Source organism: Diabrotica virgifera, chromosome 7 (assembly GCF_917563875.1).
Source record: "Diabrotica virgifera virgifera chromosome 7, PGI_DIABVI_V3a".
Taxonomy (NCBI): Eukaryota; Metazoa; Arthropoda; class Insecta; order Coleoptera; family Chrysomelidae; genus Diabrotica; species Diabrotica virgifera.
Window position 1 is genome coordinate 84,776,029 of NC_065449.1, and position 22,271 is coordinate 84,798,299.

At 33.4% G+C, this 22,271-nt stretch overlaps 1 protein-coding gene across 4 annotated transcripts in view; it reads left to right on the forward strand.

The window, feature by feature from the left end:
• LOC126887698 (putative helicase mov-10-B.1) overlaps positions 1 to 22,271 on the forward strand; it is a 219,497-nt gene that overhangs the window by 108,738 nt on the left and 88,488 nt on the right. For all 4 annotated transcript variants that reach the window (XM_050655357.1, XM_050655358.1, XM_050655355.1 and 1 more), the window contains one exon: positions 2,919 to 3,032. In XM_050655357.1, the coding sequence (XP_050511314.1) occupies positions 2,919 to 3,032 (114 nt within the window). The remainder of the gene's footprint in view (positions 1 to 2,918; positions 3,033 to 22,271) is intronic.

A 22,271-nucleotide genomic window follows, 5' to 3' on the forward strand; every position in this document is an offset into this window, starting at 1 on the left:
AATATTGAAAAATTTTGAGTTGGTGCAGTCTGATACTGATGTATCGATATGATCAATACATACGCGAGTAAAAAACTTGTGAAGTAGTAACAATTACGTTCATTTGAAATGCTAATTAGGGGGTGATTTTCCCGATTTCTTACCAAAAAAAGGGACCAACTTTATTTTGAGCGTAACTTGTTTACTTTTTATGCTACAAAGTTTTTTAAAAACCAAAATTTTTTTAACACTTTAAAAAAGTTTAAATGAGTTTTCCCCAAAAAGTGCTTCTTTTTTGGATACGGCACGTTAAAATATTCGATGTGGAATTTGACGAATATGAACCTATTTTTCATTAACTATAACTACTTCTATTAGGTATAGCGACCTAATGTATACACCATGTTTTTCACTTTTTTACGTGCTATATGTTTGATAAGATTTTTTTTTCGACCAAATACTTTTTGAGTTATTTGCCAAAAACCGTCTGAAACGTGGTTATTTTGTAGAAAAATTAACATATTCACTCGCAAATAACTCGAAAAGTGTTATTTTGGTGAAAAAACTTTATAGAGCAAAAGTTGCTTAGAATTAGTCATTTTATCCATTTTTGGACTTATTTCGAACATATATTTCATCCCCAAAAGGGGGTGAAACTCACCCCTCGGGCAAAAGCACACATCGGCACAATATCACTTTTTTTCTTTGACTTGTTGGCTATGTGTATGCCAAATTTCATGTCAATCCAAGCGGTTCTTTAAAATTTAGAGGTTTTGCAATATTTTACCTTTAAAGAACGTACAATGAAACCAAAATATGTATTGTGTTTTCCGTTCTTTTATTATAAGCATAAGCTCCCTTTCCTTGTTCATCCTCTGCAAGACTTCGTCATTCGTGGTATGGCTCATGTAGGATATTCTGAGCATTTTACGGTAACACCAGAGTTCGAATGCCTGTGATTCTTTTTTGTGTTGCTTCTGTCATTGTCCAGGCTTCAACACCATAGAGCAAGGTGGAGAAAACAGCTCTTAAGTATTCTAGTTCTCAATGAGATACCCAGCTGGCGGTTGCATAGAACTTTTTGCATTTTGTAAAACACTGTACGTGCCTTTTCCAGACGTGTTATTATCAGGGCCGCCGAGAGGGATGAGCGGGTCCCGGTAAAAAGTAAAGGGCGGCCCCCCTGTAAAAAGTGAAGAGCGAAAAAATTGTTGATAGATAAATGTTTATAGAAATAAAATTATTAATAATAAATAATAAAAAAATTCAAATATAAATTTTATTAAATTTTGTTTATATTTATAATAGTGAAAATATTTATTTATTCGAGTTTTCTGATTTGCAAAAATGTCTCTAATTTTGGAAAAATCGCATGATTTTGCCAAATCATTCTCAATTCACAAAGTTGATAGGCAGCTAACCGATCCTGTTTCATCATTACCTCATAGTATTTTTTAAGCGAAAAAGAAAACTAAAGGATCTTTCTGCTTCTGCGACTGTCACCGGTATGTGCAAAATATTCTTAACGCAATAACGATTCAAAGTTGAGATGTTTAATTTTAATAAGCAAATCTATTGGAGAAAGTTGAGATTCACCAATATTATCCTTGTATTTATATCGCTCTCAAATGAAAAATTTCATCTATCAATTCTTCACTGCTATCTTCTTTATAAAACTCGCGCAATACATTATATTATATTATTTTTTTTTAATATTGTCGTCATCTTCATCTCGGAATATCCATAAAATGTTAAATAGCGAATGAATTTTATTTTCCGCATTCAATCTTCTGATTATTATATCATCATAAGTGGCTCGACAATCCGTTGTGGATCTTGGCCTGCTCACAAAGAAGTCGCCACTCCTGTCGATTCCTGGCAACTTCCCTCCATCTTCTGACCCCTAGAATCTTTAGGTCTTCTTCCACATCATCAATCCATCTTCTTCGTGGTCGTCCTCTACTTCTTGTTCCCTCTGGTTTTGAAAATGTTAATCTCTTAGTGTATTCGTGATCTGACATCCTAGCAATGTGTCCAGCCCATCTAGTCTCTGCACTTTAACGAATTTCACAATAACTGATACAGTTCAAAGTTGTATCTTCGACGCCATAGCTACTGGCCCAAAAATCTTTCTAAGAATTTTTCCCTCAAAAATACTAGGCCCAGGCAAATCATAAAAAAATATCACAGGCTTTTTGCGCCGTTTTTCTTTATTTGATTAAATTCTGGATTTATTCCATAATTGCTGGTAACTAATTTAGGTTCTTCAACATAGATTCTTCTGATTTTTTTGTAAATCTTCTAAAAGCTCTGATATATTTTTAATCTTCATATCCATACCATAGTTTTATCTGACTGCACTGTCGTATTTGACTCCTGTGATTTATTGCTATTAACATTTTAAACCAAATCGATTAAACCTCATAATATTAAATATAGCTGAGTATTAATTAAACGCAGTATGGACATAAAGTGAAGAGCAAAAAAAACGGGAAAAACTACGTCTTTGGTCTGGTCGACAGCGGGCCCCTTACATCGCTAGGCCCCGGTAAAATGTACCGGCTGTACCGCCCTCTCGACGGCCCTGGTTCTTATCTCTAGTGAGTGGTCCCGTTTCATCAAGATTACTTCAAAGGTACGTTATTCTTTTTACTCTTTCCAGATCTGTTCCGTCGACATTGATTTTCATCCTTCTGTTTTGGTGCTTGCTGATGACGTTTTTGTATTCAATTTTATTCCAAATTCTCTACAGGCTGTCGCTACTTAGCCCATTAGGCGTTGCAGTGCTTCAGCATTATCTGCCAGAATGACCGTGTCATCAGCTTTCTTATGTGAAGTTTTTTTTTTAATTTACTTATGTTCACGAATAGGATAGCATATTCTAGTTTTAATATAAATTTTGATTTGATTTGATTTCTAGCTACTATTTTTATTTATAGGAAGTACTCCGACAGATATGCAATTCCAGAGTCTTCAAAACGATTTTACTTTTACGGTTTACAAGAATTTCAAGACATGAGAAGAGAAGACTTAAACCATTTAAGAGAATTACAGTAAGTATGGTATTTTATAAATTATTATAGTATATTATATTTTATTAAAAATTATAGTCAGCACACCAGCACAGTCTCTTCCTGTCATAAATTGGTAATTTCGTTACTAACTCAACCAATACAAATCTTTGGGCTCCAAATATGTCCGTTAGGGTGCACTGTATGTAGGGTCAATAATATAAATAATTTTAGGAAAATACACTGCGCGTCATAGAAAACGGGCACCCTAAAAAATGGGTCATTTTTGATTTCGCGTATCTCCTTAAGGCCGGCCGCATGATTTGAGTTTCCACTAGACTTGTGTTATGGACGGATTTCACGGGCTGTGATTGGTCGTATTCAAATCAAGGACATTTAGGATTAGGAATCTCTCGTTTGTTGCAGTTTTAGTTTTAAGGTTATAATACTTATACATATTTACATTTTAAATTTGTAAAGTTATAGTTCTTCTACAATAAATATTATAATACAAATGAATATATTAATTTATAAATGTAAAGTTAATATTTTTCAGAGTATTTACGTACTTTGTATGCTGTTTTTTTTATTAAGTACTTATAGTTTTCTCCGATCTACATTCAGCAAAAATTATTATAACTAGGGGGTAGTAATGTTATAAGAAAATTAAATAGTATAATTTATACTTATAAAAGAGATAATATTATATTTATTTGTGTCTTAAAAATGTATGATTAACTTTCAGACTTATTTGATCTGATGTACTAAATTGGCTCCGAGACTGTAACAAAGTATTAATATATAAAAGTTTAAGGGTTGTAAGAACTTCAGAAGGAAATTTTAATACGAGAGTGGCCATTCCCCTGCCTAAACTGCAATACATATTTAATTTAATTAAATGAATTGCCATAAAATAGTCATACTAACTTTATGATGGAATTAATGGTAGGTATAGAGAAAAAAAAACAAATAGAACGTTTTTTAAAATGTTTATTAGTGAGCTGTTCTTTAGATCATACATAAGGTCGATCATAGACTATGCCACCATCTTATATGCATCTGCTAGCACCAATTTATTAAAGAAAATAAATGTAACGATCAATTGCTGAATTCAATTGATTGTTTGTCTAGGTGCCATGAGATCCTGATCCACTCCTGTTGAAGCGTTATTTGGAGAAGCCATTGAATTACCACCACAGTTTAGAAGAACCTATCTGAGTGACAATTTCTTAATAAAAATTCTTCTTTCTCGAAACTCCTTATGCCCCTCAGGGGTGTCAGATCTTTTCATCCTCTATCCATCTCTTCCATTTCTTGCGGTCCTTTGCTAACTCTTTCATTTGTTTATGTGTTTTTCCTGCCCAATTTCTATAATATGATCGATCCACCTTTTTCTTGTCCTCCATTTCCTTCTTTTACCATACCTTTTTGATTCCATCACCTGCTTTGGTAGTCTTCCCTGGTTCATTCGGTTAATGTGTCCATACCAATTTAATTTCTTTTTTGGATCTTCGTTATTATCGATTGCTGTTTTAGCCTTTGTCTAATATCCTCATTTCTTATTCTGTCCAATTTTGTTTTTCCTGCTATTTTTCTCAACTGCTTCATCTCCGCTGCGCTTATTGTACTGTCTATTTTTGCATTGTTTACCCATGTTTCACTTGCATAATTTTAAAGTTGATACATATATTGCATTGTATACCTTTAGTTTTATTTCTTCCTTTCCAAATATTGTTTTATTTAGTGCATAGTAGTTTTTCGCCCTGTATGAGATTTCTTTGTCTACCTTTCCATCCTCTGATATTATTGTTTCCATTATTTCATTTTTGCGACTAAATAACGTTTGGTTTATTTCTTCCCTTTTCTTTTGGGTTACTATCATGGTCTTCGTTTTCTTTACATTTACCTCCATTTTCAAATTTTCTATTTCTTCCACCCATATATTCATTAATTTTTCTAGGTCATCTGCATATAGTAATCCTTCCATTTTCACTGGTACTAAATTCCTATACCCTATTGTTGACTGTTTGCCTTGACCTTCTTTTAGCACTCTTCATTACTCGATCCATTACTAATATGAATGAAACTGTCCCCTTGTTTTATTCCTCTTAGATTTATTATTGGCGATCAGTTTCCGTTTATTTGTACTTTAGCCAGTACATTTCTATATACTTTTATATGTACTTTTTGCCAGGCTTATTATCTTTTGTGGGCTTTCCAGGTCTTCCATTACTGACCATATTATTTCTCTATTTATACAATCGAAAGCAGCTTTAATATCTATAATCGTAATATATAAGTGTTGTCTTTACAACACAAAAATTCCTACCCAACAATAGATATTAACTGCTCAAATCAACTTAATCTTTCACAAAAAAAAAATAATTGTTGGAAATAATGGGAGTGTATACTAAACTCATAAAATTTTGTGGAATTTATTTCTATAAAATATTTTTATTTTGTACAATAAATACTTTTCTCATCTGTTATCAATACATTATAAAGGTGTAAATAAATAATTATTGATTGGTGTATGGTGTATGTTATGTTATTTATGCCTGTTTACTGTTAATAATAATATTGGCTATGAGTTTATGTTTGGTTGTGTAGTCTTTTCCAGTTACATCTAGCAACCTAACTTCTCAAAAAAATTACCAATGTCACTAGACAGTAGTTGTGTCTCAGATTAGCAAATAGACTTTACCTTTTCATACTTGATTGTTTCACTGTAATTCTTAAGAATGCCTGACAGTTAACATGTTTAGATGACGGATTTTTTGTCTTTGATGAAGGCAAATTAGCCTGAGTATTGCGATGGCATCGATAGTCTTTCTGTAATAAAAAAAATCTATTTAATATCTTACAATATATGAATATATGTTTTGAACTTTAAATCAAAATGAACACAAAATTTGTTGCTTAGCAAAATACTTAAAAATTCTCTCCAATGTTAATTATTCATCCCTACAAAATATAAAACCCATAAAGTTAGAAAGTGAATATATTAACATCAATATTTACCTTGAAAACAAGCTTCATAGAATCATTTGGATAAGTTCTTAGAACTCTAAAATTTACTTTATTAACATTTTCATATTCTTTTTGACAATTTTGAGCATCTTCTTGTGTTGTTATATTAACTCAAATCACTGCATTAAATGCGCCATCCTTTCCATTTATTTCGGAAAAATGAACCACCTTATACTCAAATGAGTCTGGGAGGAAGCTTTAAAAATTTACAAAATATAGGAAGCAAGCAGAAAGTATTTTTTTTTTTTATAAATATTACTATGTATCTGTAAACGTTCCATAACTTTTGCTGGAAATAATATGGCTGTTTAAAAATGAATACAATAAACAAGTATAAACGTATAAAATAGTCTCAAAATCCAAGATTAATAACTAAAATACCAATATTTTTCTTTTGTATAACAAACATACTGCATAAACAAAAACATACGAGAAAACAGGGTTACGTATTTCTTTTAAATGTCATCAAATATGTCATTGATTTGAATACGACCAATCACAGCCCGTAAAATCCGTCCATAACACAAGTCTAGTGGAAACTCAAATCATGCAGGCCGGCCGTTGTATGAAAGAGAGGTCCCCAAGTCGCAGTGCAACAGAGAGAAAAGATTCTTTCCCGAGAGATGCTGCCTCTATCGGAGAAATAACGCAATATATATCTAAGCGAAGGGCGGACTCCAGACTTTATAGTCAGCTGATAGTTTAGTTTCAGTACAGAGAAGTATGCAGGTGCGGTCTCGCTAAGATGACTCGAAATCGTTTTATATATGAGGTGCGAACTTTTCATTTTCTAGGAGGTTTAAGGACGGGTTCTCGCTGAAAATTTTACTCGGATAAATACTGTGCTCGTATCTCGTGGTAAAATCTAAACCAAAAGTATTGGAAAAATCTATTTCGCATATTGGTTCATCATAGTTTGTTACCTACTTCTCATGTCCCAATATTATAAAATTATACCAGGGAAGAACAATTATATCACTCAAATTTGTCTAATTGTCTAATTTAGAATGAAAATGTAATTAATGTTTAGAACATTTAATGAAAGCTTATAACCAAGGATGGTACTAAAGATGAGCAATTTGGTCCGTCGGTCTGCCTGACCGCGAATATAACTCCTCCGTCACTGTACCAGGTAGAATAGCGAATGAGGTGTCGAATGAAAGCCTATAATCCAAGGATGGTACTAAAGCTGATAAATTTGACCAAGGCTGTCTGTCCATCTGTCCGTCCGACCGCGAATGTAACTACTCCGTCATTATGCCAGGTAGAATGACAAATGAGGTGTCGAATGAATGGTTATAATCCAACGATGGTACTAAAGATAAGCAATTTGGTCCGTCGGTCTGCCTGACCGCGAATATAACTCCTCCGTCACTGTACCAGGTAGAATGACAAATAAGGTTTCGAATGAAAGCTTATAACCGAGGATGGTACTAAAGATGAAAAATTTGACCAAGGCTGTCGGTCCATTTGTCCGTCCGACCGCGAATGTAACTTCTCCGTCATTATGCCAGGGAAAATGACAAATGAGGTTTCAAATGAACGATTATAATCCAACGATGGTACTAAAGTTGAGCAATTTGGTCCGTCGGTCTGCCTGACCGCGAATATAACTCCTCCGTCACTGTACCAGGTAGAATGACCAATAAGGTGTCGAATGAAAGCTTATAACCAAGGATGGTACTAAAGATGAGAAATTTGACCAAGGCTGCCTGTCCATCTGTCCGTCCGACCGCAAATGTAACTTCTCTCCGTCATCATGCCAGGGAAAATGACAAATGAGGTTTCGAATGAACGATTATAATCTAACGATGGTACTAAAGATGAGCAATTTGGTCCGTCGGTCTGCCTGATCGCGAATATAACTCCTCCGTTACTGTACCAGGTAGAATGACAAATGAGGTGTCGAATGAAAGCTTATAATCCAAGGATGGTACTAAAGATGAGCAATTTGACCAAGGCTGTCTGTCCGTCGGTCCGTCCGACCGCGAATATAACTCTTCCGTCACTATACCAGGTTGAATGACAAAGGTGTCGAATGAAAGCTTATAATCCAAGGATGGTACTAAAGGTGAGAAATTTGACCAAGTACTTCCGGTTTTACAAATGGGACCGGAAATACTGTTTTAAAGTCACCGGAATAGTAAAAGTGATATATTATTCGACGAGCCTTCGCAAGGCGAGAACAAATATATACTTCCGGTTTCATGAGTGTCTTTCCGTCTGTCCTCCTACATACAACTCCTCCGTATTAATACAGATATAATGACAAATAATGAGGTTTCGAATAAAAGATTATAACACAAGGATGGTATTAAAGATGAGTAATTTAACATCGGACTTTAGTTTTAGAGTTGCAACCGCAAGTATCTGTTTTAAAGTGACTCAAAGTATGGTATGAATGTAAATGAATATGATCCAAAATTAGTAAAATCGTATATGAATCGACGCAAAGTTACACGAAGAGTTAAAATATCGACTTCCAGTTCTACTTTCGATTACTTTGGATGAAAACCTAGGACTTACGAAGTCCAATTACTTGTTAACACATGCTCTTGTGAACATGAACGGAAAGAAATAACACGAGTAGCGTTCATCAGCAAATCATCAACGGCTGATAGCAAAACTCTACGAAACTATATATACGTTATAGTCTAAGATCCGAATATAGGTCGACCTGCACCCATCTGCTTTCCGGATGAGACATTTTTTTATTAAATTTCATACATAGACAAAAACGACTTGCATGGCTTGCCTATCAAATTCGTGTCATAGCTATCCTTAAGGTGGGGTGAGCTTAGAGTTTGAAATAAATATTTCAAGCATATTTTTTTGAATTTTTTTTGAACTTATAATAGAATTCTTAAAATCCCATTGACTGATCGGGTCACAAATGAGGAGGTCCTTACAGAAGAATGGGGAAAAACCGAGACCATCAAATCTCAAAAGTTGGAATACTTTGGACACATTATGCGAAATGAATCCAGATATGCCCTCCTACAAGCCATTCTCCAAGGAAAAATATTTGGAAAGCGAGGTCCAGGAAGAAGAAGAACATCCTGGTTAAAGAACCTCAGAACCTGGTTCAACTCAACATATGTGAAGCTTTCCTGCATTGCTGCAGATAAAATAAAGATTGCCATGTCATGGAGATCGCCAACATTCGTCACGGACAGGCACAGCAAGAAGAAGAGGATAGAATTATTTTATTTTTAAATTAAATAAGCATATTCACTATAATCGTTGATTGATATATTGGACGGCCTCTAATATCTCAATCAACGCTATAATTCAATGAATTAAAAAAAAATAAGGAAAAATATTAAAAAATAAGCCAACGCTCAGTGAATCATGTGAAACGAAAAGATCAAAAATATTTTATTAGCTTTATGAGTATTATGAGTTTATCGAGCATAAATCTGTCGAGTTTTTTCAGTTATAACGATTTTTGACTTTTTGGTATTACTCAGAAGTCAAAACAACCAAATTTTTGCTCACGAATGGGTGAAAATCAACATATTTATTATAATAAAAAATAAGCATAAACAAAAAAAATTGTATGTGCAATTTTTGTATGCACGTTAAAAATTCGGTTAAAATTCACATTCTTATTCCAGTCAAAACACAATAATTAACAAGTCGCTGATGTGGCATTTCGATCATCGACCGAGAAACACATTAAATTTTTATTACTGGTGTTGATAACGTGAACGGTATCAAATATCACATCGTGGGCAGCTGTATTGATTTTAAATAATAAAAAATGTGGCAGAGTCTCGAAGAGTTATAACGCCATTGATGATGATGATGACCAAATACTTTTGAAATTACAAAAATGAATAGGTTTTTTTGTATTACAATCAAGATTATCGTTTTCAGGACAAGCAATTATCATCACAAATAGGATGTTTTGAACAGGGTTATTCAAAGCAGAGTGCTGCATGCACGATTTTTGAAAGAACTCACAATTGGAATTCGATATTTGGTAATCGAAATTACAATTCATGCTTAAATTTAATTGCTAATCACTATTTTCGTACCAAAAACCGGTTTAATGGCGATTGCTATAATAGCCCTATCTATACCTATAACCCATCTGCACACTAATGGAACGCAGATTCAGATAGAGCGCGTTAAACAGTCTTGCTACCTGGGAACTATTATAAATAATGAGCAGTAGAGCAAAAAAGTTGAAAATGGTGGAGGTATTTAGCATCAACGGTTCTCCTTTAAAATCAATATGACGGCTAACCCTTCAGCGGAATTCAGTCGCAATTTTAAATTTACACCACTATTGACCTCCCCTAAAGGTTAGAATTATAAAATTTGGGGCAGCTCGGAAACAAGATTCAATTCAATATTTATGCTCCCCCACCCCTTTTTAATATATTCCCGCTAACTCGGAAAATATCAACCGCACGAAAAAAATTGTCAAAAAGAAATAATTGTAGGAAATCATATTTGAAACAATTTTAAATATTCGTAAAAAAAATGAAAGAGATCAAAATTCAAAATTATGTAAAAGTTAATTCTATCTACTAAGTTCTATTTTTGTATTATAGGTACCTACATTTTTGTCGTAAAACTCATAATTAACGAGACAATTCAATAGTTATGCTCTAACTCTAACCTCTAATTGTCACTATTTCCCCCCATAACTTGGAAAATATCGACATCATAAAATAGTTATTTTCCTAACTAGTGCGGAAAGTGATAATTTCACGCACGAGACTGCCGTTGACCCGAACGACGCGATAGCGGGCGAGGAACACACTTTCCGCACGAGTTAGGAATAATATTTATTCTAGGGCCGTACGTTTGGAAAAAGCCACAAAAAATAGAGTTATATCGATTTTTATTTAGAAGTGAAAATACACAAATCAATTATTTGACAAGGTTGTCAAAAACAAACTTTCAATATTAGTTTATTGCATGTATTATAATATATTATAATGCAATATTACATGGTATTTTACTTTCCCGCACGTCGTGCGTGAAAGTGTAACTTTCGGAAACGAAATGCGTGAGTGAATCTTTAGTACCATGGTTGGATTATAACCGTTCACTATACACTCGTCACCTCATCTGTCATTCTGCCTGGCATAATGACGGAGTAGTTACATTCGCGGTCGGACATACCGATGGACAGACAGCCTTGGTCTAATTTCTCATCTTTAGTACCATCCTTGGATTATAAGCTTTCATTTGACACCTCATTTGTCATTCTACCTGGTACAGTAACGGAGGAGTTATATTCGCGGTCAGGCACACCGACGGATCAAATTTCTCATCTTTAGTACCATCGTTGGATTATAACCATTCATTCGACACCTCATTTGTCATTCTACCTGGCATATTGACGGAGTAGTTACATTCGCGGTCGGACGGACCGATGGACAGACAGCCTTGGTCAAATTTCTCAACCTTAGTACCATCCTTGGTTATAAGCTTTCATTCGACACCTTATTTGTCATTCGACCTGGTACAGTGACGGAAGACTTATATTCGCGGTCAGGCAGACCAACGGACCAAATTGCTCATCTTTAGTACCATCGTTGGAATATAACCGTTCATTCGACACCCCATTTGTCAATCTACCTGGCATAATGACGGAGTAGTTACATTCGCGGTCGGACGGACCGATAGACAGACATCCTTGGTCTAATTTCTCATCTTTAGTACCATCTTTGGATTATAAGCTTTCATTCGACACCTCATTTGTCATTCTACCTGGTACAGTGATGGAGGAGTTATATTCGTGGTCAAGCAGACCGACGGACCAAATTGCTCATCTGTAGTACCATTGTTGGATTATAACCGTTCATTCGACCCCTCATGTGTCATTCTACCTGGCATAATGACGGAGTAGTTATATGCGCGGTCGGACGTACCGACGGACAGACAGTCTAAATTTCTCATCTTTAGTACCATCCTTGGATTATAAGCATTCATTTGACAACTTTATTGGGCAAAAATATTTCTTGGGGATTTTTTGTCCGGGATTTTTTGCGGGGATATTTTGTCAAAAAAAAATTGTGGGGATTATCTGTCCGGGATTTTTTGTGGGGATTATTTGTCCGGGGATTATTTGTGAGGATTATTTGTGGGGATTTTTTGTCCGGGGATAATTTGTGGGGATTTTTTGTCCGGGATTATTTGTCCGGGGATTATTTGTCCGGACCCCTAATAAACTCGATATTTGTCAAGTACCGAAATTTCCTAAGGAAAGTTTCAAACGGGCCATTACGCTCCTGAATTTTTTATGTTTATTTAATTTTTTTCGTAGCGCCATCTTATACATAATTGCTACATTAACAGAGCTTAGATTCTTACAGATTCCTATACTTTTTGTGTATTATATGTACAAGATTTACGTTTCACATGCCAATTTCTATTAATTCCAGAAATTTATTTTAAAAGTACACCACGCAAAAAGTACTTTATTAATTCACATTTTTTTAAGGTTACATCCTTCCGTTACATGTAGGCTAGTGCTAAACGGACTTTTATCATGAAATTCATTTAAATACTTGAGTAATTTAGATATAAACGCTCTTATATTTATTGAGAAAAAAGCAAAACTTTCACATTTTTTTATAAACAATACACAACAGGTAGGGTAGCAAAAATATGGCTGTAATTAGCGAGATATATTGTTAGTAGGTTAAGCATTTTTCGGTATACATATATGCTCTAGATTATGAGTGGTGTACTTTATAAAGGTGATGGGATCGCCTATACTTGTAACATTACCAATGGCCGGCCTTAACCTGTTGTCCGATTTAAGTGATTTTTGAATATGTTATAGCCTTATTCTTTGTCAATATTCCTGTAATAATATTTTTGCTAAACAGGTAAATTTTCATTGTATACCGGGTGTACGAATAAAGCTGTGTTTTTTTCTCAAAGTTTGCAACACCCTGTGGAATATTCTAGCCTTTATAAAATACTGAAATTAAATCCCGACTATAGCCTCAGGTTTTCTGAACATTCTGTTTTTTTATTCATTCTCTTATGTTGGATAATACAAGAGTTATGTACTTTAACAACTAGTCATGTTCTTCATCAGTATAGGTTGTTTGTAAATTAGTGCGACAAACTTTAAGGGGCAATTCTGCATGAAAAAATAATGACCGTTTGCTTTATAAACTTATGTCCGCAAATGCTTCGTTTACGAGATAAGGGATGTTGGATTCTTTTTACAAACTGACGATGTATTTTATTGCCCTAAAACCGGTTGAGATATGCAAATGAAATTTGGAAGGTTCTAAGAGATAGTTATTGCGAATTTTTTGACTTGCAATCAAGAATTTTATATTCACTATTGGCGTGCATACGGGTAATATGACCAATTATATTACCCGTATGCACGAGAATGGTGAGTATAAAATTCTTAATTATATGTCAAAAAATGTGCAATAACTACGTCTTAAAACCCACCAAATTTCATTTGCATATCTCAACCGGTTTTAAATCAATAAATAAATCGTCAGTTTGTAAGAAAAAATTCAACATCCCGTATCTCGCAAATGAAGCATTTGGGGACATACGATTATAAAGCAAACTGTCATTATTTTTTACTGCAGAATTAACCCTTAAAGTTTGTCGCACTTGTTTAGAAACACCCTGTACTGAAAAAGAACATGGCTAATTGTTAAAGTACCTAACTTTTGTATTATCTAACATAAGCAAATGAATCAAAAAACAGAATGTTGAGAAAACCTGAGGGTATAGTTGGGTTTTAACTTCAGTATTTTATAAATGCTAGGATATTCCACAGGGTGTTGCGAACTTTGAGAAAAAAACACAGTTTGATTCGTACACCCGGTATACAATGAAAATTTACCTGTTTAGTAAAAATATTATTACAGGGTTATTGACAAAGAATAAGGCTATAGGATATTCAAAATATCACTTAAATCGGACAACAGGTTTAGGAGATACGCAACCTCAAAAATTACCCATTTTTTAGGGTGCCCGTTTTCTATGACGCGCAGTTTATGTTAATATTTGCTGAAACTTTTAAAAAGCTTAATTACAGATTGTTTTACTTGAAAGTAATAGTCTAGGCGCCAAATAGAGCTCACCGTGGCCTTTTCAATTCTGATGGTCAAACTCAACGGTTGCAAATTGCAAAATAAGTATTTTCCAAAGCTTTTTCGATCGTAACTCGGCTTCTACTCATGCAAATGAGCTTTATAAAGTCTCATTTTAAAGCTTCATTCATAGACTTACAAACAAAGTTTGTTTTGTTATTTTATCGCCAACCGTCACTAAAGTCATTCATTATTGTACTCATTTGCCCTCATTTGCGGCAGTAAAGTAACACTTTATTGTACTGAAAGAAGAATTTTACTTGCCGCGATTAATCAAATTAACCCAGATTGAATGCCAGTGGTCGATGGCAGTAATCGAATGGTGAGAATTTGAGTGAACTTAAAATGTATCTACTTTAATTATTAAAAATATTGTACACAATTTGCGTTATTATCAAGTAAATTTATGTCAAAACTGTAGTATTCTGTAATTATATTCATATAAAATAAACTAAAATTTTACCGATTTAGTACTTATTCAATATTGATAACTATCGATTAAAAATCGAAAGCGGCCACCTTGCAAAAGTTATCTGTCATCACTGTCATGAAATTATTATGACGTCTAACTAAAATTTAGAAAGTTCCTTAAGGTGATACAGTAGTGATCAACAGGTAGCCAAAACGCGTTCCAAGATTGCGACTGTAATTTTGAATATTTTTTAGAGATATTTGGCACACGTATTCGTAATATAATAAAGAATGGCGGTGCAGAGCCCAATTTGAAAAATATATTAATATGTGGAAATTACTCTGTAATTAAATACAATATTAAAAAACGAGCCTGTACCGCCATTAAGAAGAACAAAAAAATACACTTTCTTCAAATAAACTTTTTTATCCGATGCCTAGATTTTGTGTCATTTTGGAACTACTAATGAAATAAAAAAAATGTAGTAGTTCCAAAATGACAGAAAATCTAGGCATCGGATAAAAAAGTTTATTTGAAGAAAGTGTATTTTTTTGTTCTTCTTAATGGCGGTACAGGCTCGTTTTTTTTTAATATTGTATTTAATTACAGAGTAATTTCCACATATTAATATATTTTTCAAATTGGGCTCTGTACCGCCATTCTTTATTATATTACGAATACGTCTGCCAAATATCTCGAAAAAATATTCAAAATTACAGCCGCAATCTTGGAACGCGTTTTCGCTACCTGTTGATCGCTACTGTTTCCTCTTAAAACCAATATCAAATTATTGTAGAAAGTGAAATTGTAGATACCTAAAATATATTTTGACATTATCTAAGCTTTCAGTAAGTACTTTATTTTCCAGTTTTTCATTCAGGGATTATTAAAATCAAAGATGATTAATTTTATGAAATAATGAAGATAATCAAATTAAAAAAAATGTGTAGTGTTATAATGAAATTTTAAAGAAGTTAAATAAACGACAGATTTTTATTGAATTTATTTTCTAAATTTTATATTATTTTTAAATAATTACAGAGCCCAAACTCTTACATAGTCAACTTTAAGGTGCGAATCATCGGAATTCGAATTCCAAGTTGATTTCCAATCAAATTATGTTGGCGATAAAATTTTGTATGCACCACATCAATAAATACTCTTTATCGAACTCGTCTTTTACTCCCGCCGCTCGCTACGCTCGCTCTTCTCGTAATATCAAGACTCGTTCGATAAAGAGTCACTTTACCGGCTTGGTAGATAAATAACTATTACTTTATCTTTATTTATATTAAGTTATACCCGTTTGAAGTTGTTTCTTAAAAAATGTGTACATTAATTTGTGTATAAGGGTTTTAAGTAAATTTGAGCAATAAACATTAATTTATACTTTAATTAACACTGATGATAGAAGAACTCAAAAAGAACATTCTGAGCTTAGGGAATTGTTCGTAGGTTTTATTTTGTTTAATGTAACATGTGTAACACGTGTAATATAAATTATAATTTATATAATGTATACGTCATCTTCATTTTTTATTTTTGAAGATCCTCATACATTCTTATCATATAATTATTATAATTAAATCATCATACAGTACCTCGTATCACCTTTCATTCTACATATTTACTTTTTCTTCAATTTTTTGTACTAAATGAGAAAAAAAAACATGAAAAACTAAAGATTTTAGAAATATAACTTAAAAAGAAGTTATTCCTATTACAATAGGTGAATTGGGTTAAATTGACTTAAAATTATCTGAGAAATCTCCAGTCTTGTTTGTCAGCAGAATTTTTGGACACCCTTTATATTCACTCACATCACTCCATTTACTCTTGATAGATCTTAATCTTTCCTTTCTTGTTTTAAGCAATTCTATTTGATATCTCTTTTGGTTGCCTGGAATTTCTTTAACTATTTTTTGTACATTAAATGTATCATATTTTTCATGTATCAAGTATCATGTATTGTTTTTTTTTAATGTATCATAGTTTTCCATTTCTATACATTTTTCTTTAATCTATGATTCTTCGGCTTTCTTTATTCTTTGTTGTATCGCTTTATCGATTTCTCTATATTTTTCTGTATGATTCTTCATTTTGCCTTTTATTTATTAGTTCTAATATTTCTGTTGTTATCCACATTTGTTCTTCTGTGCAATCTTGGTCAGGTGTTTCTTTCCCGTTGTTCTTATTGATATATTTAATTAAACCGTTCATCTATATTGTCTGTATGATGAATTTGGCATTTTGCTCCACTGAGATTATCATTTAAGTTTATTTCTTGTACTTTAAGAGCATAGGCGCAAAATTTGCTTGTAATGGATTTTAAATGCATTCATTTTTTTCGAATCCTGAAAAAACTAATACCTAAATATTTTTGAAAAGTTTAAACGCAGATTGAAAGATTACATTATTACCGAGGGCCGAAAGTCACTTAGAATAAACAAAACATTTCTTTTGACTAAGATATTTGAAATTAAAAGTTACTCAATTTTCTCTTTTTTTTTTCACCCATGTAGAGGTTTTCAGGCATTTTCGTCTCTCGGTAATAATGTAATCTTTCATACTGCGTTTAAATTTTTCATAATAGGTACTAATTAGTTTTCTCAGGATTCGAAATGAATGCATTTAAATTACATTGCAAGCAAATTTTGAGCATGCCCAATTAAGTAGTAGGTGTTCATTTTTAAGCCTGGTCAATGTTCAAATCTATTAATGATGGTATTGATCACTTTCTAATTTTATTCTATCTAATCTGTCTAATATGAGCTCAATCAAGGGCATTTTATTTAGGACCAGGTTATTTTGAACAAATATTTAAACATTTATACGTGTCATTTTATCATACATTAATTTATTCTATTTTCACATATAGATTTCGTATACATAGTACATTGAATACCGGTTTTTGCTTCAAATTTTAAAGAACCATTTGAATTGACATGAAAAATGACATACACATAGGTAACATGCCAAAGAAGAAAAGTGAGATTGTGCCGAGGTGTGCTTCTGCCCCGAGGGTGAGTTTCGCGAAAAACTACAAAAAACATGGTGTATGTATGAACTGTCTAGACCCAGCAGAAGCAAAGTTGTAGCTAATGAATCATGAGAAGATGAGAATGAAAAATAATAAGAACTTTTTAGGGAAAACCCCAAAAACTTAAAAAAAATATTTATATTTATTTTCGTTTTTTAAAAACGTTCTAATATCAAAAGTAAGCTAGTTACGCTCAAAATAAAGTTGGTTCCTTTTTTTTGGTCCAGCAAAAAAATTCGGGAAAATCACCGCCTAATTAGCATCTTAAATCAAATCCAAAAATTAGCACTTTGAACCGAAGAAACTTACAGATCATATAAACAATACATATACGAGTAAAGCAACTTATGAAGTGGTAACGATTAATTTCATTTGGGATGCTAATTAGGGGGGGATTTTCTCGAGATTTTGACAAAAAGAAAAAGAGGAACCAAGTTTATTTTGAGCGTAACTTGCTTACTTTTGATGCTAGAAACTTTTTTAAAAAACGAAAATATTTTTTTAAACAATTTAAAAAAGTTTTAACGAGTTTTCCCCAAAAAGTTATTTCACGTTGAAATATTCGATTTGGAATTTGGCGAATATGAACCTATTTTTCATTAGTTACAACTCTTTTTTACTGGGTCTAGTGATCTCATACATACACCATTATTTTCACTTTTTTATGGGCTATACTTTTGCTAAAAATATTTTTTTCGATGAAATGTTTAATTTATGAGTCGTTTGCAAAAAGCCGCCTAAAAACGTGTTTTTTTTTTGAAAAATAAACATATTTACTCGCAAATAACTGAAAAGTATTATCTTAAAGAAAAATGCTATATGGTGTATTCCACGAATATAAGACTGTTTTGGATTATCGCGACAACGAATGTTTTAGTGTGCAACATAAGAAGTACGAAAGTATTTTGCTATAATAATTACTCCAATAAACAGCAATATAATTTGCAATTTATTTTCGTTCTTCATATTTTGCACAGTAAAATATTCGTTGTCGCGATAATCCAAGAGGGTCGTATATTTGTGGAATGGGGTATAGAACAAAAGTTGCTTAGAATTAGTCAGTTTATCCATTTCCGGACATATTTTTAACGTATATTTTTCACCTCCGAGAAGGGGTGTAACTCACCCCTTGGCAAAATAACACATCGGCACAATATCACTTTTCTTCTTTGACATGTTACCTATGCGTATGCTAAAGGGTACCCCCCGTTAAGATAGGCAAAATGCCCTCACCCTCAGAATTCAATTTTTTAAATTTTTTTACGTTCTGTGCAATTAAAAAATGAGATAACGCGGATTTTTAGCTCGCCACCCCCCTTACCCCTCCCCCCAGAGCCAAAAACGTAGATTTTTATATTTAATTTTTTTTAGTTGAGTTGAAATTGATTTAAAAATTTCAAAAAATTCACACGTGTAGCTGAGGCTTTAACAAAACATGTCCATTTTTTATGGACCCTTAGGTCGATTGTACATAACCTCAATTTTTTTTTAACTTTTTTAAAACCTATAACTTTTTTTTGGAGGGGGCTGCAGGTCCAATTTTTTTTGAATTTTGTGTATTTTATCAAAAGCTATCTCTCTGATTTTTATCAGATTTTTCCGTCAGGTGCGCCATCTTGAAAAATCCGGAAAACTGTTTTTTTAGGGGGTTTTTTGGGATTTTCTCCATTTTATAGACTGCAACATAGATCAACTCAAGGTTTTGTGAATAGATTATGTATAATTTGAAATAACTGATATATTAGGATATTTAAAAATTGGGCGAAACACTTTTAAACCCCCCAAAAACCATGTCTGTTTAAAGTTTTGTAAGGATTTTTGAGGGTCTAATTATTTTTTTGAAGTCGATACAGCCTAAATATTTTTTTTAATTTTTTTACGTTCTATATGTTTTTAAAAAATTAGGACTCAACGCAATTTTAGCTCACTTCCCCTATTCCTCCTCCCCCACGGCCAAAAATGTCAATTTTTCGATTTTATTTTTTTTTTTCAAGTTGGTTTGCAATTAAATTATAAATGTTGTTCTGAAACTATTTCTTTGTGGCATTTTTGTAATTAACGATTCTAAATGGGAAATAAGCCACAATTTAACTAAAAAATGATTTTATTTTCCATATGTAATGCGATAGAGAGAATTCGATAATCTGTGACGCACTGAAAAAATGGTTTGGGACGATCTATATAAATAAGTCAGATTGAATTAAATTAGAAGATTTTTTTACCAAACATTTTTGTTTAATTTATTAATATTTTGTATTTTGACAACGGTGTCTGTGGCGGACATCTTCTTCTTCTCGTTGTCCTTATGCCCTATAAGAGCGTCGGACTTTGGTATCACCTATCCATCTTTTACCCATTTCTTCCACGCCTTCCGGTCTCCTGCCATTTCCTTCATCTGTTGCACTGTTTTCCCTCTCTTTGTCCCGATTTCCTCGATTTGCTCCATCCACCCCTTTCTAGGTCTGCCCCTTCTTCTTTTCCCCTGTCTTTTGGCATCTGTCACCTTCTTTACTAGTCTGTTCTCGTTCATCCTAGTTATATGTCCAAACCAATTCAGTTTTCTTTTTTCAATTTTTTTTTCTATTGGTTCCTGGCTTAGCACGTTTCTGATGTTTTCGTTCCTTTCCCTGTCCATCTTCGTCTTTCCAGCTATTTTTCTCAGATGCTTCATTTCTGCTGCATTTATGGCACTTTCATGTCTCTTATTTGTGACCCATGTCTCGCTTGCATATAGAAGAGTTGGTGCTGTGATTGTATTATATACATGTATTTTTGTTTCCTGGCTGATTTCCCGTTTTCCCAGTATCGTATTATTAATCGCATAGTATATTTTCGTAGCTTTCTTTGTCCTATTTGCAATTTCTAGGTCTAGCTTTCCGTCATTTGATATTATCGTTCCCAGGTACTCGTAGGCCGTCACCCTCTCCAATTCTTGTCCTCTACAGAACACTCGTGTTTCACCTCCAATCTCGTGCTCCTGCTGACCTATTTTCATCGTCTTGCATTTGCTGATGTTTATTTCTAATTTCATTTTCTCTATTTCCTCAGTCCATACATCAATTAGTCGTTGCATCTTTCTCGGGTTGTCTGCTATGAGAACGACGTCGTCCGCATACAGTAATCCTTCTATCATAACTGGTGTTAGGTGTGTGTAGCCTATTATTGTTTTTAATTGATTAGTCCTTATTTTCACATTTTCAAATAATTGATCCATAATTATGACGAATAGGAGTCGGCTTAGGCTATCTCCCTGTTTTATTCCCTTGTTCATCCTAAATTCTAGTGATCTGCTACCTCCCATTTGTACTTTTCCCACCACTCTACTGTACGTACTTTTAATTATCTCTAATAGTTTCCTCGGTATTCCCAGCTCCTCCATAGTATTCCACAATACTTTCCGGTCTACTGAGTCGAACGCTGCTTTAAGGTCTATGAAGGTTATATATATGTTTGTTCCCCGATCATTATTTTTTTCTATTATATTTCGTAGTATGTTTATGTTGTCAACTGTTTGTCTTTGGGCTCTGAATGCTGTTTGTTCGTCTTCAAGTTTTTCTTCTACCTCTGTTCTTAATCTGCTTTCTATTATTCTCGTATATAGCTTGAACACTGCTGATGAGAGGCATATATCTCTATAGTTTCCACAGTTGGATTCTTCTCCTTTCTTGTGAATTGGGATCAGTAAGTTTTCTTCCCACTCTTTCGGCATTTTGTTTGTTCTCCATGCTTCTCTCATTATTTCCAGCAACCACTTCTTTCCTTCTTTCCCTATCCATTTTATCATTTCGGGATCAATTTTATCTGCTCCGCTCGCTTTTCCTATTTTTATTCTACTTATCGCTTCTTCCAATTCTTCTGTACTTATTTCTTCCATTTGGTTTTCGTCCTCTGCTGTCTGTTCTATGGTTCCCTCTGTCTCTATTTCTTCACTTTCCTCGCCCATATATTTCTCTTCATAATATTCTCTCCACACCTCTAGTATTTCTGTTGTATTTGTCTTTAGTTTGTTGTGTTTGTCTTTTACACCTCTGAGTTCTTTTCTTTTCTTTCCTCTTAGACTCCTTACTTTATTCCAGAAGCATCTGTTGTTGTCTCTGTAATTTTGGTTTAGGGATTCACCAAACTTCTTCCAACTCTCTTTTTTTCCCTTTCTTATTAGTTCTTTCACTGTTTCTGTGTTTTTGGTATTCTTTTTTATCTTGATCCTCTCTTGTGCGATTGTATTTTTCCATGCCTTTTTCTTTTTCCTCACTCCTTCCTGTATATCTGCATTCCACCATTCCGTCTTTTTCTTTAACTTTCCGACTGTTAGATTTCCGCATATCTCTTCTGCCTTATTTATTATTACTTCTTTAAATTTTTCCCATTTTTCCTCCATATCCATTTCTATTTTCTTTCTCTCCTCCATTTTGAACTCCTTATCAGTTTCTTCTTGGTATCTCCTTTTCTTTTGTTCATCTTTTAGCTTTTTTATTGCTATTCTGCTGTATTCTATCTGTTCTTGTTGTACCGGTTTTCGCCATGTCATCTCTGCCATTACCAGTCTGTGATCAGTTCCGATCTCTGCTCTCTGTTCTGTCCAGACTTGTTTTATATTTTGTTTCATTTCTTGGGTGTAGACTACGTAATCTATTATGCTTTTTGCATCTCTGCCTTCTGCTACAAATGTATATTTATCTTGTAGTAATTGCTGTGTAAACGAG